The sequence below is a fragment of the Entelurus aequoreus genome, linkage group LG23 (assembly GCF_033978785.1).
Source record: "Entelurus aequoreus isolate RoL-2023_Sb linkage group LG23, RoL_Eaeq_v1.1, whole genome shotgun sequence".
Classification (NCBI taxonomy): Eukaryota; Metazoa; Chordata; class Actinopteri; order Syngnathiformes; family Syngnathidae; genus Entelurus; species Entelurus aequoreus.
In genome coordinates, this window is record NC_084753.1 from 7009600 (window position 1) to 7027290 (window position 17691).

Sequence of the window (17691 nt, forward strand, 5' to 3'; positions counted from 1 at the left end):
TTTTTTTATCAGAGACCAAAAGTTGCGAACTTTATCGACGTTGTTCTCTACTAAATCCTTTCAGCAAAAATATGTCAGTATCGCAAAATGATCAAGTATGACACATAGAATGGATCTGCTATTCCCGTTTAAATAAAAAAAAATTCATTTCAGTAGGCCTTTAAAGAGCGTGTCTGTGGGCTCACCTGAATTCCTAAAACGTTATTTTCATCATTTTTTCTGCTCCGTTGTCAACTATTTATTTTATAACTGGCTATTTTGGCGACTAATAATAATAATAATTAGAGATGTCCGATAATGGCTTTTTTGCCGATATCCGATATTCCGATATCGTCCAACTCTTAATTACCGATTGCGATATCAACTGATACCGATATATACAGTGGTGGAATGAACACATTATTATGCCTAATTTTGTTGTGATGCCCTGCTAGATGCACTAAACAATGTAACAAAGTTTTCCAAAATAAATCAACTCAAGTTATGGAAAAAAAAATGCCAGAGAGATACAGTCTGGTGTGCCGTGGGAGATTATGTAAATTCACCTATTTTGGTTAAAAATATTTTATGCAAAGCAGTAATTATAGTCTGTCAATGATGTGTTGTTGTTGAGTGTCTGTGCTGTCTAGAGCTCGGCGGAGTAACCGTGTAATACTCTTCCATATCAGGTAGCTAATTGCTTTGTAAACGTGGTATCTAATGCTTAAACCAAAAAATAAACAAAAGGCGAGTGCCCCTATAAAAAGGCATTGAAGCTTAGGGATGGCTATGGAAAACTGGCTACAAAGTAAACAAAAACAGAATGCTGGACGACAGCAAAGACTTGCAGCGTGTGGAGCAGACAGCGTCCACAAAGTGCATCCCGTACATGACATGACAATCCACGACTTCTACACAAAGAAGGATAGCGTCCGCACAACTGAAATAGTCTTGATTGCTAACACAAATCAGGTGCGGGGCATAGCGCTCAAAGGAAGGCATGAAGCTGCTACAAAACAGGAAGGGCCACCAAAATAACAGCGCAAGACAGGAACTAAAGCACCACTCACAGGAAAACAACGACAAAGTCAAAATAAGGCACGACGACCTGGTGGAGTTTCATTTTTGAACCTTTTCTGCCGGTGGTGTGCCTCTGTATTTTTATTTATTAAAACAATGTGCCTTGGCTGAAAAAAGATTGAAAAACACTGGGTGAGAAGATAGTGCACTGCACACTCCACATGTCAGACTTGTGTCACATGAAGGCAGAAAAGGAACAGAGTGATCTAGAGACTTGGTCCATGCCTAGATTAAACACTGCCTTCCTACCATCACTGACTTCTTTCCATCACTGCCTTCCTACCATCACTGCCTTCCTTCCATCACTGCCTTCCTACCATCACTGCCTTCCTTCCATCACTGCCTTCCTTCCATCACTGCCTTCCTTCCATCACTGCCTTCCTACCATCACTGCCTTCCTACCATCACTGCCTTCCTACCATCACTGCCTTCCTACCATCACTGCCTTCCTTCCATCACTGCCTTCCTACCATCACTGCCTTCCTTCCATCACTGCCTTCCTTCCATCACTGCCTTCCTTCCATCACTGCCTTTCTTCCATCACTGCCTTCCTACCATCACTGCCTTCCTTCCATCACTGCCTTCCTACCATCACTGCCTTCCTACCATCACTGCCTTCCTACCATCACTGCCTTCCTTCCATCACTGCCTTCCTACCATCACTGTGAACGGCACACTTTGTTTTGAAGCCAGGAAGAAAAAAAGAGAAGAAAAAGGGTTTACTTGCAGACGCTTGACTGTTTTATAACCTCCCACTGAGAGTGTGCTGAACAGGAGCTCTACTTTTAATCACCTCTTCCAATATACTGGCTGTGTACTTAAGCGTGTACTTTCATCACCTCATCCAATCTACTGGCAGTGTACTAAAGTGTGTACTTTCATCACCTACTGTATGTTTATGGGTGTGTACTTAGTGTGTACTTTCATCATCTACTGCGTGTTTATGGGTGTGTACTTAGTATGTACTTTCATCACCTACTGGGTGTTTACTTAGTGTGTACTTTCATTACCTACTGGGTGTTTACTTAGTGTGTACTTTCATCACCTACTACATGTTTATGGGTGTGTACATAGTGTGTACTTTCATCACCTACTGCATGTTTATGGGTGTGTACATAGTGTGTACTTTTATCACCTCCTGGGTGTTTATGGGTGTGTACATAGTGTGTACTTTCATCACCTACTGGGTGTTTATGGGTTTGTACTTAGTGTGTACTGTCATCACTTACTGCATGTTTATGGGTGTGTACATAGTGTGTACTTTTATCACCTACTGGGTGTTTATGGGTGTGTACATAGTGTGTACTTTCATCACCTACTGGGTGTTTATGGGTGTGTACATAGTGTGTACTTTCATCACCTACTGGGTGTTTATGGGTTTGTACTTAAAGTGTACTTTCATCACCTACTGGGTGTTTATGGGTGTGTACATAGTGTGTACTTTCATTACCTACTGGGTGTTTACTTAGTGTGTACTTTCATCACCTACTACATGTTTATGGGTGTGTACATAGTGTGTACTTTCATCATCTACTGCATGTTTATGGGTGTGTACATAGTGTGTACTTTCATCACCTACTGGGTGTTTATGGGTGTGTACATAGTGTGTACTTTCATCACCTACTGCATGTTTATGGGTGTGTACTTAGTGTGTACTTTCATCACCTTACTGGGTGTGTACATAGTGTGTACTTTCATCACCTACTGCATGTTTATGAGTGTGTACTTAGTGTGTACTTTCATCACCTACTGCATGTTTATGGGTGTGTACATAGTGTGTACTTTCATCACCTACTGCGTGTTTATGGGTGTGTACTTTCATCACCTACTGCATGTTTATGGGTGTGTACATAGTGTGTACTTTCATCACCTAATGCATGTTTATGGGTGTGTACTTAGTGTGTACTTTCATCACCTACTGGGTGTGTACATAGTGTGTACATAGTGTGTACTTTCATCACCTACTGCATGTTTATGGGTGTGTACATAGTGTGTACTTTCATCACCTACTGCATGTTTATGGGTGTGTACTTAGTGTGTACTTTCATCACCAACTGGGTGTGTACATAGTGTGTACTTTCATCACCTACTGCATGTTTATGAGTGTGTACTTAGTGTGTACTTTCATCACCTACTGCATGTTTATGAGTGTGTACTTAGTGTGTACTTTCATCACCTACTGCATGTGTATGGGTGTGTACATAACGTGTACTTTCATCACCTGCTGCCTGTTTATGAGTGTGTACTTAGTGTGTACTTTCATCACCTACTGCATGTTTATGGGTGTGTACATAGTGTGTACTTTCATCACCTACTGGGTGTTTATGGGTGTGTACATAGTGTGTACTTTCATCATCTACTGCATGTTTATGGGTGTGTACATAGTGTGTACTTTCATCATCTACTGCATGTTTATGGGTGTGTACTTAGTGTGTACTTTCATCACCTACTGGGTGTTTATGGGTGTGTACATAGTGTGTACTTTCATCATCTACTGCATGTTTATGGGTGTGTACATAGTGTGTACTTTCATCATCTACTGCATGTTTATGGGTGTGTACTTAGTGTGTACTTTCATCACCTACTGGGTGTTTATGGGTGTGTACATAGTGTGTACTTTCATCATCTACTGCATGTTTATGGGTGTGTACATAGTGTGTACTTTCATCATCTACTGCATGTTTATGGGTGTGTACATAGTGTGTACTTTCATCATCTACTGCATGTTTATGGGTGTGTACATAGTGTGAACTCTAATAACCAACTGGGTGTTTATGCGTGTGTACATAGTGTGTACTTTCATCTTCTACTGCATGTTTAAGGGTGTGTACATAGTGTGAACTCTAATAACCAACTGGGTGTTTATGGGTGTGTACATAGTGTGTACTTTCATCATCTACTGCATGTTTAAGGGTGTGTACATAGTGTGAACTCTAATAACCAACTGGGTGTTTATGGGTGTGTACATAGTGTGTGAACTGGGTGTGTACATAGTGTGTACTTTCATCATCTACTGCATGTTTATGGGTGGGTACATAGTGTGTACTTTCTTCACCTACTACATATTATGTATCTACATGTTATGTATCTACATGTTACGTATCTACATGTTATGTATCTACATGTTATGTATCTACATGTTATGTATCTACATGTTACGTATCTACATGTTATGTATCTACATGTTATGTATCTACATGTTACGTATCTACATGTTATGTATCTACATGTTATGTATCTACATGTTATGTATCTATATGTGCACAGCAGGGGAGCTAGTTAACTCATGAGAGTAGCGTGTGTGGGTGTTTGTGAGAATGTCAATGTGTTGCCTGAGTGACGTCAGTGAGGGAGTGGACGAGTAAAGAGAGGGAGAGGTAGTGCATGCACTGCGCAGTAGAGTGATGAACAGGTCTGGTTGTGTCCTGCAAAACTAATAATAAAGCAACCATATTGTCACAAATCGGCGGCCTTGAATTCTGACCTGAAAGCGGATCTTAGCAGACCCATTGCGGGGTAAAGTGAACTCAAAGGAACGTCTCCCCTGTGCTCCTTGACGACAGTCTGCACTGGAGCAGAACAGCAGGACATTTTTACCTGTCACTCTTTAAACTCCTTGTGCAGATCTGAATGTTCATTAGTAGCCATCTCTCCAAGATGTTATTACGTTTTGACACACAACATCATGCACCTCGCTCTGTAGTCACCGCCTCACAGCACCATGCAGATGAAAGAACAGTATTGGTACTTTTCAAAGGCAGTATAGTACTGATTTCAATCAATTAGTATGGCGGTACTTTATTAGTACCGGTATATTGTGCAACCCTAGTGTATACTGATTGTCCAAATGGTAAAAAGAGCCTACCGTCATCCGCGGAGGCGTCACTGCAGTAGCCGTCATATTTGGCCGTCAGGGGGCTGTACTTCTGCCGGCTCTCCCAGCGGAACCTTGCCGCAGGTTTGACGTTACTGCACACGTTGGACCTTCTGAGGCCTTGGGCTCGACTGACGGCTTTCTGGTACTGACCCATCAGTTCATCCTCGCTGTCTGACGAGGAGCCCTGCTGGTCGTCGTCAGCATAAACATTTTCTGTTGGGGGCAAGAAGAGATTGTTTACGGTTTATGAAAACAAATGAAAGTGCTGTAGAGAATAAATAAGTACTACTCTTTGGTGGAAGGCAAATGATGCCGGACTTTTTAAATAAATACTTAACTCTCACATACCAAACTACAATAGCAGGTACTGAAAATGATGAACTTGCAATTTTGTTGACACTGATGTTTACATGCACTAAGATAGTTGGATTTCAGAAATAGTTTGGTCTCTGTTTGTGAAGTCCCAGTTCATATGCACTTATCTCTAACTGTTCTCCCACTTCACCTATTCAATTGATTATGAATGAATTTAACAATAACCGCTAATAATAGCTATTGGTAGTCACTGTCTGGTCAAATTGATAACATAGTTTGACATTTAGGCTGGTAATCTTTCAATGATTCAACTGGTAAATGACTGCTTTGGCTCCTCAAAGGCAAATGAAAACAATCATTGACAACTTTGTTGTTTATGGCAACTATTTCATCACTAAACAATGTTTGATCACTGAAATATATTGATTTGGTCTCCATGGGCACTGTGTTCCAAAATCCCGTCACCCAAAAAAGGATACACCGGATATATTTTCTTCAGCTCAACTCAGACAAAACTGAAATCCTTGTCTTTGGCCCAAAGAAGCAAAGAAAAACTGTTATTGGTCACCTTGAGACTCTCCTTGAAACCTAATAATCAGGTTAAAAATCAAGGCGTAACAATGGACTCAGACTTGATCTTTAACAGCCACATGAAGTCAATAACATCAGCAGCTTTTTACCACTTGAAGAACATTGCCAAAATCAGAGGAATAGTATCTAAATCAGCAGGTTAGACTACTGTCGTGGTCTTCTCACTGGGCTCTTTAAACCAGCTGTAAAGTAGCTGCAGTCCATTCAAAATGCTGCTGCTTGAGTCCTGACTAGAACCAGGAAATACGACCTTATTAGTCCAGTGCTTAGGTCACTGCACTGACTTCCTGTTGTTCAGAGAATAGACTTTAAAACAGTTGTGTACAAGTCTGTTCATGGTCTTGTGCCAAAGTACATCTCTGACATGTTAGAACCATAAGAACCATCTCGACCTCTGAGAACCTCAGGGACTGGTCTCCTTGTGACATGTTAGAACCATATGAACCATCTAGACCTCTGAGAAACTCAGGGAGTGGTCTCCTGCTGACATGTTAGAACCATATGAACCATCTTGACCTCTGAGAACCTCAGGGAGTGGTCTCCTGCTGACATGTTAGAACCATATGAACCATCTAGACCTCTGAGAACCTCAGGGAGTGGTCTCCTGCTGACATGTTAGAACCATATGAACCATCTCAACTTCTGAGAACCTCAGGGAGTGGTCTCCTGCTGACATGTTAGAACCATATGAACCATCTCGACTTCTGAGAACCTCAGGGAGTGGTCTCCTGCTGACATGTTAGAACCATATGAACCATCTCGACTTCTGAGAACCTCAGGGAGTGGTCTCCTGCTGACATGTTAGAACCAAATGAACCATCTCCAGCTCTGAGAACCTCAGGGAGTGGTCTCCTTCTGACATGTTAGAACCATATGAACCATCTCCAGCTCTGAGAACCTCAGAGAGTGGTCTCCTTCTGACATGTTAGAACCATATGAACCAGCTCCAGCTCTGAGATCCTCAGGGGGTGGTCTCCTTTTGACATGTTAAAACCATATGAACCATCTCCAGCTCTGAGAACCTCAGGGAGTGGTCTCCTGGTGACATGTTAGAACCATATGAACCATCTCCGGCTCTGAGAACCTCAGAGAGTGGTCTCCTGCTGGTGACCAGAGTCAGGACCAAACATGGTAGAACTGAGTTTCAGTTTTATCCTCCTAAAAGCTGGAATAGTCTTCCTGGAGATGTGAGACACTTTGATTTAATTGTGCATTGAATGTATTTTATCTCACTATTTGATTGATTTGAATTAAATTATGATTGTTTTTATGATTGTATTTTCTATTTGAAATATTTATATTTTTGCCTTCTTTTAATTTTCTGTAAAGCACTTTGAATTGTCTTGTGTAGGAATTGTGCTCTAGAAATAAACTTGCCTGTATGAAAGTGATGGTTCTGTACCACACAAACTGTGATGTAGTTTTGTCTTTCGTCCAGCAAGAGGCAGCAGAGCTTTAGCAGAGGGCCATTTAGCAGAAACTGCAATATTCTATTGTATTGTTGTCATTATTTAGTCTGACATAAACCCCAGTTGTGTTACGATTGTCACTTTTAAAGCAGCAATTGACACTTGGCAACAGAGTGAGGTGGACTTTTGTGATTGACACAGACTTGAGAGGGACATATTCTCAATGACATCATAAATGGCCAGTAGGTAAAATCATCACAGTGATTTACTTTTGTGTTTATGTCCTGTGTATGATTGTTTGCTAGATGTTTCCATGGTGCACACACAACCTCTGCAGGCTCCCCGGGGCCACCAGCATTTTAAACTTGTTGACAAGAAAAGACTTTCCACTTGTCAGCAGCAGTTCTCCCTCTGTAGGTAAGGAACATGTATCTGTGTAGAGGTCACTCCTTTTTACACTTGTATTTTCTCTATTTGTGGAATATAATAGTGAAATTTTATATATATATATATATATATATATATATATATATATATATATATATATATATATATATATATATATATATATATATATATATGTGTGTGTGTGTGTGTCTACATACAGGCCAAAGTTTGGACACACCGTTTCAGGTGACTACCGCTTGAAGCTCAAGGAGAGAATGCCAAGAGTGTGCAAAGCGGTAATCAGAGCAAAGGGTGGCTATTTTGAAGGAACTAGAATATAAAACATGTTTTTAGTTATTTCACCTTTTTTTGTTAAGTACATAACTCCACATGTGTTCATTCATAGTTTTGATGTGACAATCTACAATGTAAATAGTCATGAAAATAAAGAAAACACATTAAAATGAGAAGGTGTGTCCAAACTTTTGGCCTGTACTGTATGTACATATATACACACATAAATGTACATATATACACACATATGTACATATATACACATATATATGTACATATATATACACACATATGTACATATATATACACACATATGTACATATATATGTACATATATATACACACATATGTACATATATATACACATATATGTACATATTTCCAAATATATGTACATATACAGTATATAAACACATATGTACATATATAAAGACATATATGTACATATATACACACATATATGTACATATATACACACATATGTACACATATATGTACATATATACACACATATATGTACATATATATACATGCATATATGTACATATATACACACATATGTACATATATATACACACATATATGTACATATATATATACACACATATATGTACATATATACACACATATATGTACATATATATACATGCATATATGTACATATATACACACATATGTACACATATATATAGACATATATGTACACATATATATACACATATATGTACATATATATACACACATATATGTACATATATACACACACATATGTACATATACTGTATATACACACATATATGTTCATATATATACACGCATATATGTACATATACACACATATGTACATACATATACACACATATGTACATATACACACATATGTATATATGTACATATATACACACATATATGTACATATATACACACATATATGTACATATATACACACATATATGTACATATATACACACATATATGTACATATATACACACATATGTACATATACCGTATATACACACACATATATGTACATATATATACACATATATATGTACATATATATACATATATATATGTACATATATACACACACATATGTACATATACACACACATATATGTACATATATATAAATCAATCAATCAATGTTTATACATATAGCCCTAAATCACAAGTGTCTCAAAGGGCTGCACAAGCCACAACGACATCCTCGGTACAGAGCCCACATAAGGGCAAGGAAAAACTCACCCCAGTGGGACGTCGATGTGAATGACTATGAGAAACCTTGGAGAGGACCGCATATGTGGGTAACCTCCCTCCCCCTCTAGGGGAGACTGAAAGCAATGGATGTCGAGTGGGTCTGACATAATATTGTGAAAGTCCAGTCCACAGTGGATCCAACATATCAGCGAAAGTCCAGTCCATAGTGGGGCCAGCAGGAAACATATACACACATATGTACATAAATACACACATATATGTACACATTTATGTACATATGTGTATATATGTACATACATACACATATATGTACATATATACACACATATGTACATATATACACACATATATGTACATATATACACATAAGTATATATACACACACATATACACACATACATGTACATATATACACACATATATGTACATATATACACACACATGTACACATTTATGTACATATGAGTATATATGTACATATATACACGTATATGTACATATATACACACATACATGTACATATACACACACATATATGTACATATATACACACACACGTACACATTTATGTACATATATGTGTATATATGTACATATATACACAAATATGTACATATATACACACATATATGTACATTTTATACACACATATATGTACATATATATACACATAAGTATATACAGTATATGTACATATATAAATATTAGAAACACATAATTTGTAAAAACAATTTTGAATAAAGCATGACGCAGTCATCCTGTCTTCTACTAAATGCTGTGTATTTACTGTACATGCTGCTTTACATATGTGTATTTACATGCTGCTTTACATACCCGCAATGGTAGCCAAAGTGTGTTACATTATATGTCACATTCACACACTGATGGAGGAAAAGTACTGGTGTAAAAGTACTTCCTGGTAAAGTCAACGTCTCAAATGGATGTGTACAAATGAAGTTTAGACCAGTGGTGTGTGGTGACCTTCACACATTGATGATGCCTTCAAGAGGTATTAGGTAAGAAAGTGTTTATGAAAGTGAAGTACTTCTTCTTGTTGTGATCTTTCTTTCTTTAGTTGATTTGGGACATGAACACACCTACAGCATAATACACCACACCGTTTCATATCATTTCACTTTACATCATGTCCGAAAAGGAGTAGGAAGAAGCAAAGCTCATTTAATTCTACCCCTTTCCCACTTCAGAGGGTTCCTTGCGGGAACTTAGTTACCCCGTTGTGTACCTGCCTTTCCCGAGTCTCACCCCTTTGTGACTCCCCGTTGTTTCCCCTGTGGATTTGGACTGCCTTCCTCGATCCTCGACCCTCGCCTGGACACGGACCTTGTCGCTTCTCTCCTGCCCTCGACGGCTCGCCTGTGCTCGGACTGCCTCCTGCTTTGTCCCTCCTCTCGCTCTCCTCAACACTTGGTAACACACTTCAGCTAACCATACACATAGCCTCAGACCTACACACTCCATTCTATAGTTCCAGTTAGTATTGTTTATGATTATTATATATACCTTGTCAATATTTATATATATATAATAAATCATATAACTTTACTTCCCCCTGGTGTCTGTGCCGTCAACTCCATCTAGTAAACATAACATATAGTTTGCTTTGTACATCATTTTAGCTGTTTGCAATTTCACCAAATCATCGAACTTTAATATTTTTGACTCAATAAATAAAGGGTTTGTATGTTCTCTATATCCAACATTATGTATCATTCTAATTGATCTTTTTTGTAACACCGTTAACAAATGAAGCGCACATTTGTCGTTATTTCCCATATTTCTACACAACAACTCAGATATGTAACACTAGTGAGCAGTAGAGAATATGAAGGGATTTTTGGCCCGGAACGTATTTTGCTTTGTTCATTACTGACGTGTTTCTTGCTACTTTGTTGTATATTTTGTATATGCGATTTCCAGTTAATTTTATCATATATTAATACTCCCAAAAATCTGGTTTCTTTTACCCTTTCAATGTCTACTCCGTCTATTTGTATGTGTATGATGCTCTTTTCTACTGTTACCAAATAGCATTATTTTAGTTTTACTGAGATTCAAAGATAGTCTGTTTTTGTCAAACCGTCTTTCTAATGTGCTCATTTCTTCCAGTTATTATTCGTATTATGATCTTCATGTGTATTCACAGTGAGTGGATATGGACTCAGGTGTAACACAAAGACAGACAACCTGGGGACCACATTTAGCAGACATTTTCAAATGTGGCTCACCTGGCAAGTCTGTGTTCTTCCTGAAGTCGTCGAGGCACTGAAGGCTTCCTGCTTTCTCCAGCATGGACTTGTTGTTGAGGTACCAGAAGATGAGAGTCATGAGAGTGATGAAGAGTCCGATGGCTGTCAGAAAGCCCAGCACCTCTGGAGAGACTGACAACAAACACACAAACACTGGACTGAAATCATGTCAACAAATCACATATACATAGGGCTGGGCGATATGGCCTTTTATTAATATCTGTATATGTTTAGTCCATGTCACGATACACCATATATATGTGGATATTTTGCCTTAGCCTTGAATGAACACTTGATGCATATAATCACAGCAGTGTGATGATTCTATGTGTCTACATTAAAACATTCTTCTTCATACTGCATTAATATATGCTACTTTTAAACTTTCATGCAGAGAGGGAAATCACAACTAAGTCAATTTAGCAAAAGTGTATTTATGAAACAGTTATTAAGCAGTGGTACAAACATTCATGTCATTTCCAAAACAGAAAGTGCAAGATTGTCAGAGACATTTTAAAACAAGCTATAAGTGCACTTTTGTGCATGATGTCACTAAGATGACATATCAAAACAACACTAAATTAAAGTGCACTTTTTGTACAGAACGCCACTACAATAGTTTAAAACATATAAAGTGCACTTTTGTGCATGATGTCACATAAGATATTTCAATAAGTGTCAAATAAAAATGAGCTGCATAGTAGGAAATCAAATAGTGGGGCGGCGTGGCATAGTGGGTAGAGCGCCCGTGTCAGAAACCTGAGGGTTGCAGGTTCGCTCCCCGCCTCTTACCATGCCGTTGTGTCCTTGGGCAGGACACTTCACCCTTGCCCCCGGTGCCACTCACACCGGTGAATGAATGTTGAATGAATGACAGGTGGTGGTCGGAGGGGTCGTAGGCGCAAATTGGCAGCCACGCTTCCGTCAGTCTACCCCAGGGCAGCTGTGGCTACGAAAGTAGCTTACCACCACCAGGTGTGAATGAATGATGGGTTTTTAACATGTAAAGCGACTTTGGGTACTTAGAAAAGCGCTATATAAATCCCAGGTATTATTATTATTATTATTATTAATAGTGTATGTCCTTCACTATGTGGTAGGTTCCTGCGGACGTTATCTCCTTCTGTTGTTGACTATTTGTTTCATACGGTGTTGATGTGGAAATGGAAAACGCCAGTATGCTCAATGGGTCAGTGCTGGTTGCTTCAGCATTTTGTGGGTGTGGCACCGGCCGAGATGTTGACATGCGGAGTTTCAAGCACTCTTCGTTCTCTAGCGCAGTGTTTTTCAACCACTAGTGTGCCGTAAGATACAGTCTGGTGTGCCGTGGGAGATTATCTAATTTGACCTATTTGGGTAAAAAATATTTTTTTGCAAACCAGTATTTATAGTCTGCCAATTATGTGTGATTGTTGAGTGTCGGTGCTGTCTAGAGCAGTGTTTTTCAACCTTTTTGGAGCCAAGGCACATTTTTTGCGTTGAAAAAATGCGGAGGCACACCACCAGCAGAAAACATTAAAAAACTAAACTCAGTTGACAGTAAAAAGTCGTTGTGGCAATTGTTGGATATGACTTTAAAGCATAAGCAAGCATGCATCACTATAGCTCTTGTCTCAAAGTAGGTGTACTGTCACCACCTGTCACATCACACCCTGACTTATTTGCTGTTTTCCTGTGTGTAGTGTTTTACTTCTTGTCTTGCGCTCCTATTTTGGTGGCTTTTTCTCTTTTGTTGGTATTTTCCTGTAGCAGTTTCATGTCTTTCTTTGAGCGATATTTCCCGCATCTACTTTGTTTTAGCAGTCAAGAATATTTCAGTTGTTTTTATCCTTCTTTGTGGGGACATTGTTGAGTGTCATGTCATGTTCGGATGTACATTGTGGACGCCGTCTTTGCTCCACAGTAAGTCTTTGCTGTCGTCCAGCATTCTGTTTTTGCTTACTTTGTAGCCACTTCAGTTTTAGTTTCATTCTGCATAGCCTTCCTTAAGCTTCAATGCCTTTTCTTAGGGGCACTCACCTTTTGTTTATTTTTGGTTTAAGCATTAGACACCTTTTTACCTTCACTCTGCCTCCCGCTGTTTCCCACATCTACAAAGCAATTAGCTACCTGCTGCCACCTACTGATATGGAAGAGTATTACATGGTTACTCTGCCGAGCTCTATAAACAAAATGGAATGTGCAGTGACTAGGATGGCGGAAACGGGGATGGAACCTGGAACCCTCGAGTTGCTGGCACGGCCACTCCACCAACCGAGCTATACCGCCGAACACACAAACAAAACAGGAAAAACGACCAAAATAAGAGCACAGAACCAGAACTAAGAAAAACACCAACAAAGTCAATAGAAGGCATGATCTATAAAGCAGACTTTTATTCTGACGCTGAGGTTGTTACGTAATCGTCACATTTAAATGCATTTAATGAATGTGATGAGAATTTCTTATTACAAATGTACTGTTTTTAAAAGTCCATCCATCCATCCATTTTCTACCGCTTGTCCCTTTTGGGATCGCAGGGGGTGCTGGAGCCTATCTCAGCCATAAATGATTATTTAGTGAAACAAAAATAAATGTAAAACTGCATCAATGTACAAAACCCAAAAGCAGTGAAGTTGTCACGTTGTGTAAATGGTAAATAAAAAGAGAATACAACAAATCCTTTTCAACTTATATTCAATTGAATAGACTGCAAAGACAAGATATTTCATGTTCACACTGAGAAACTTTATTTTTTTTCTGCAAATAATCATGAACTAAGAATTTTAATGGCAGCAACACATTGCAAAAAATGCATTTTTACCAGTGTGTTACATGGCCTTTCCTTTTAACAACACTCAGTAAAGGTTTGGGAACTGAGGAGACACATTTTTGAAGTGGAATTCTTTCCCATTCTTGCTTGATGTACAGCTTAAGTTGTATATGTAACACGTGGCTTGGCATTGTCTTGCTGAAATAAGCAGGGGCGTCCATGATAACGTTGCTTGGATGGCAACATATGTTGCTCCAAAAACTGTATGTACCTTTCAGCATTAATGGTGCCTTCACAGATGTGTAAGTTACCCATGTCTTGGCCACTAATACACCCCCATACCATCACACATGCTGCCTTTTACACTTTAACCCTAGAACAGTCCGGATGGTTCTTTTCCTCTTTTTTCCGGAGGACACGACGTCCACAGTTTCCAAAAACAATTTGAAATGTGGACTCGTCAGACCGCAGAACACTTTTCCACTTTGCATCTGTTCATCTTAGATGAGCTCGGGCCCAGCGAAGCGTTTCTGGGTGTTGTTGATAAATGGCTTTGGCTTTGCATAGTAGAGTTTTAACTTGCACTTACAGATGTAGCGACCAACTGTAGTTACTGACAGTGGTTTTCTGAAGTGTTCCTGAGCCCATGTGGTGATATCCTTTACACACTGATGTCGCTTTTTGATGCAGTACCGCCTGAGGGATTGAAGGTCACGGGGAATTAAATGTTAGTTTTTGGCCTTGTTGCTTACGTGCAGTGATTTCCTTTTGATGATATTACGGACCGTAGATGGTGAAATCCCTAAATTCCTTGCAATAGCTGGTTGAGAAATGTTGTTCTTCAACAATTTGCTCAGGCATTTGTTGACAAAGTGGTGACCCTCGCTCCATCTTTGTTTGTGAATGACCGAGCATTTCATGGAAGCTGCTTTTATACCCAATCATGGCACCCACCTGTTCCCAAATAGCCTGTTCACCTGTGGGATGTTCCAAATAAGTCTTTGATGAGCATTCCTCAACTTTCTCAGTATTTTTTGCCACTTGTGCCAGCTTTTTTGAAACACGCTGCAGGCGTCAAATTCCAAATGAGCTAATATTTGCCAAAAATAACAACGTTTTCCAGTTTGAACGTTAAATATCTTGTCTTTGCAGTCTATTCAACAGATGGATAAATCTGTCACATAATTGTTATAAGTTTCCATTGTTGCACATTTCTTTTGTGCAGCCTCCGTTATGTCGTGTCTGTGTGGAATATGAAAAAGCTGAAAACCCAGCTCATAATCACAAAGACACCCACATACTTGACAAGCACTCTCAGCAGTGTTCCTATGCACACACTCCCACGCCTGTGCAGACAGGACTCTGGGGCACAATGCTTCTGCAGTCATTAAACACACGCAGGCACAATCATCACACACTAAACTATTAAACAAGCGATGCTGTTTGAGAGACCTGGTCTAGCTTTATTAAACTGCATTGCTTATTTTTGTACAATCGGAACTAACTAAGCCACCCAACTAGGTCACCTAGTTGTTAAACACAATATCAAAAAAACATCAAAAATTGACAATTTGACCAAACCGCCCTTTCAGTTTGTAGGGAATATCACGGCTCGAATTTAACCACAGCCATCCATCCGTCCATCTTCTTCCGCTTATCAGACGTTGGGTCGCGGGGGCAGCAGCCTAAGCAGGGAAGCCCAGACTTCCCTCTCCTCAGCCACTTCGTCCAGCTCCTCTCGGGGGATCCCGAGGCGTTCCCAGGCCAGCCGGGAGACATAGTCTTCCCAACGTGTCCCGGGTCTTCCCCGTGGCCTCCTGCCGGTCGTACGTGCCCTAAACACCTCCCTAGGGAGGCGTTCGGGTGGCATCCTGACCAGATGCCGAACCACCTCATCTGGCTCCTCTCCATGTGGAGGAGCAGTGGCTTTACTTTGAGTTCCTCCCGGATGACAGAGCTTCTCACCCTATCTCTAAGGGAGAGACCCGCCACCCGGCGGAGGAAACTCATTTCGGCCGCTTGTACCCGTGATCTTGTCCTTTCGGTCATAACCCAAAGCTCATGACCATAGGTGAGGATGGGAACGTAGATCGACCGGTAAATTGAGTAGCTCCTTCTTCACCACAACGGATCGATACAGCGTCCGCATTACTGAAGACGCCGCACCGATCCGCCTGTCGATCTCACGATCCACTCTTCCCTCACTCGTGAACAAGACTCCGAGGTACATGAACTCCTCCCGGGTCTCCTCCCCAACCCGGAGATGGCACTCCACCCTTTTCCGGGCGAGAACCATGGACTCGGACTTGGAGGTGCTGATTCTCATCCCAGTCGCTTCACACTCGGCTGCGAACCGATCCAGTGAGAGCTGAAGATCCTGGCCAGATGAAGCCATCAGGACCACATCATCTGCAAAAAGCAGAGACCTAATCCTGCAGCCACCAAACCGGATCCCCTCAACGCCCTGACTGCGCCTAGAAATTCTGTCCATAAAAGTTATGAACAGAATCGGTGACAAAGGGCAGCCTTGGCGGAGTCCAACCCTGACTGGAAACGTGTCCGACTTACTGCCGGCAATGCGGACCAAGCTCTGACACGATCAGACAGTCCGATACCCCATACTCTCTGAGCACTCCTCACAGGACTTCCCGAGGGACACGGTCGAATGCCTTCTCCAAGTCCACAAAGCATATGTAGACTGGTTGGGCAAACTCCCTTGCACCCTCAAGGACCCTGCCGAGAGTATAGAGCTGGTCCACAGTTCCACGACCAGGACGAAAACCGCACTGTTCATCCTGAATTCGAGGTCCAACTATCCGGCGCAGCCTCCTCTCCAGTACACCTGAATAGACCTTACAGAGAAGGCTGAGGAGTGTGATCCCACGATAGTGGGAACACACCCTCCGGTCCCCTTCTTAAAGAGAGGAACCACCACCCCGGTCTGCCAGTCCAGAAGTACTGCCCCCGATGTCCACGCGATGTTGCAGATAACCATGGCAACTGTGGCAAAAGCCGCGACCGCCCTCGTCATTTGCCGTAATGCCCTAAAAAGTTGACCAACATCGGCGGCAAGAACATGCCGTGACCTCCCTTGACTTTTTACTTGTTAATGGACTAGGGATGTAACAGTTAACAGTATAATGATAATCCAGGATAAAATTCCAGAAGTTAGTAATACTGTCAAAATTTATTAATGCATTTTATGCAACAGGAAGTCAGGCGCATGCGCACTAGTGTCGTTTGGTTGATAACCATAACGGACTAACTACACTGACTTTGCTCCGGAGATTTCCCCTTGGAGTAAACGGAGCCAAGCGCTTGGTTTAACGTCATTTCCCCTCGCTTCCCGCCGTGTGTTTAAGACATACTTGCCAACCCTCCCGTTTTTAGCGGGAGAATCCCGGTATTCAGCGCCTCTCCCGACAACCTCCCGGCAGAGATTTTCTCCCGACAAACTCCCGGTATTCAGCCGGAGATCTATATATATATATATATATTAAATATATATGAAATACTCG

General features: G+C 40.7%; 1 protein-coding gene across 3 annotated transcripts in view; it reads right to left on the bottom strand.

Moving 5' to 3' along the window:
• LOC133641080 (synaptotagmin-14-like) overlaps nucleotides 1-17691 on the bottom strand; it is a 96204-nt gene that overhangs the window by 53869 nt on the left and 24644 nt on the right. For all 3 annotated transcript variants that reach the window (XM_062034917.1, XM_062034916.1, XM_062034918.1), the window contains exons 4-5: nucleotides 11401-11553; nucleotides 4925-5149 (exon numbers count right to left, since the gene is read on the bottom strand). In XM_062034917.1, coding sequence (XP_061890901.1) covers nucleotides 4925-5149; nucleotides 11401-11553 — 378 coding nt within the window. The remainder of the gene's footprint in view (nucleotides 1-4924; nucleotides 5150-11400; nucleotides 11554-17691) is intronic.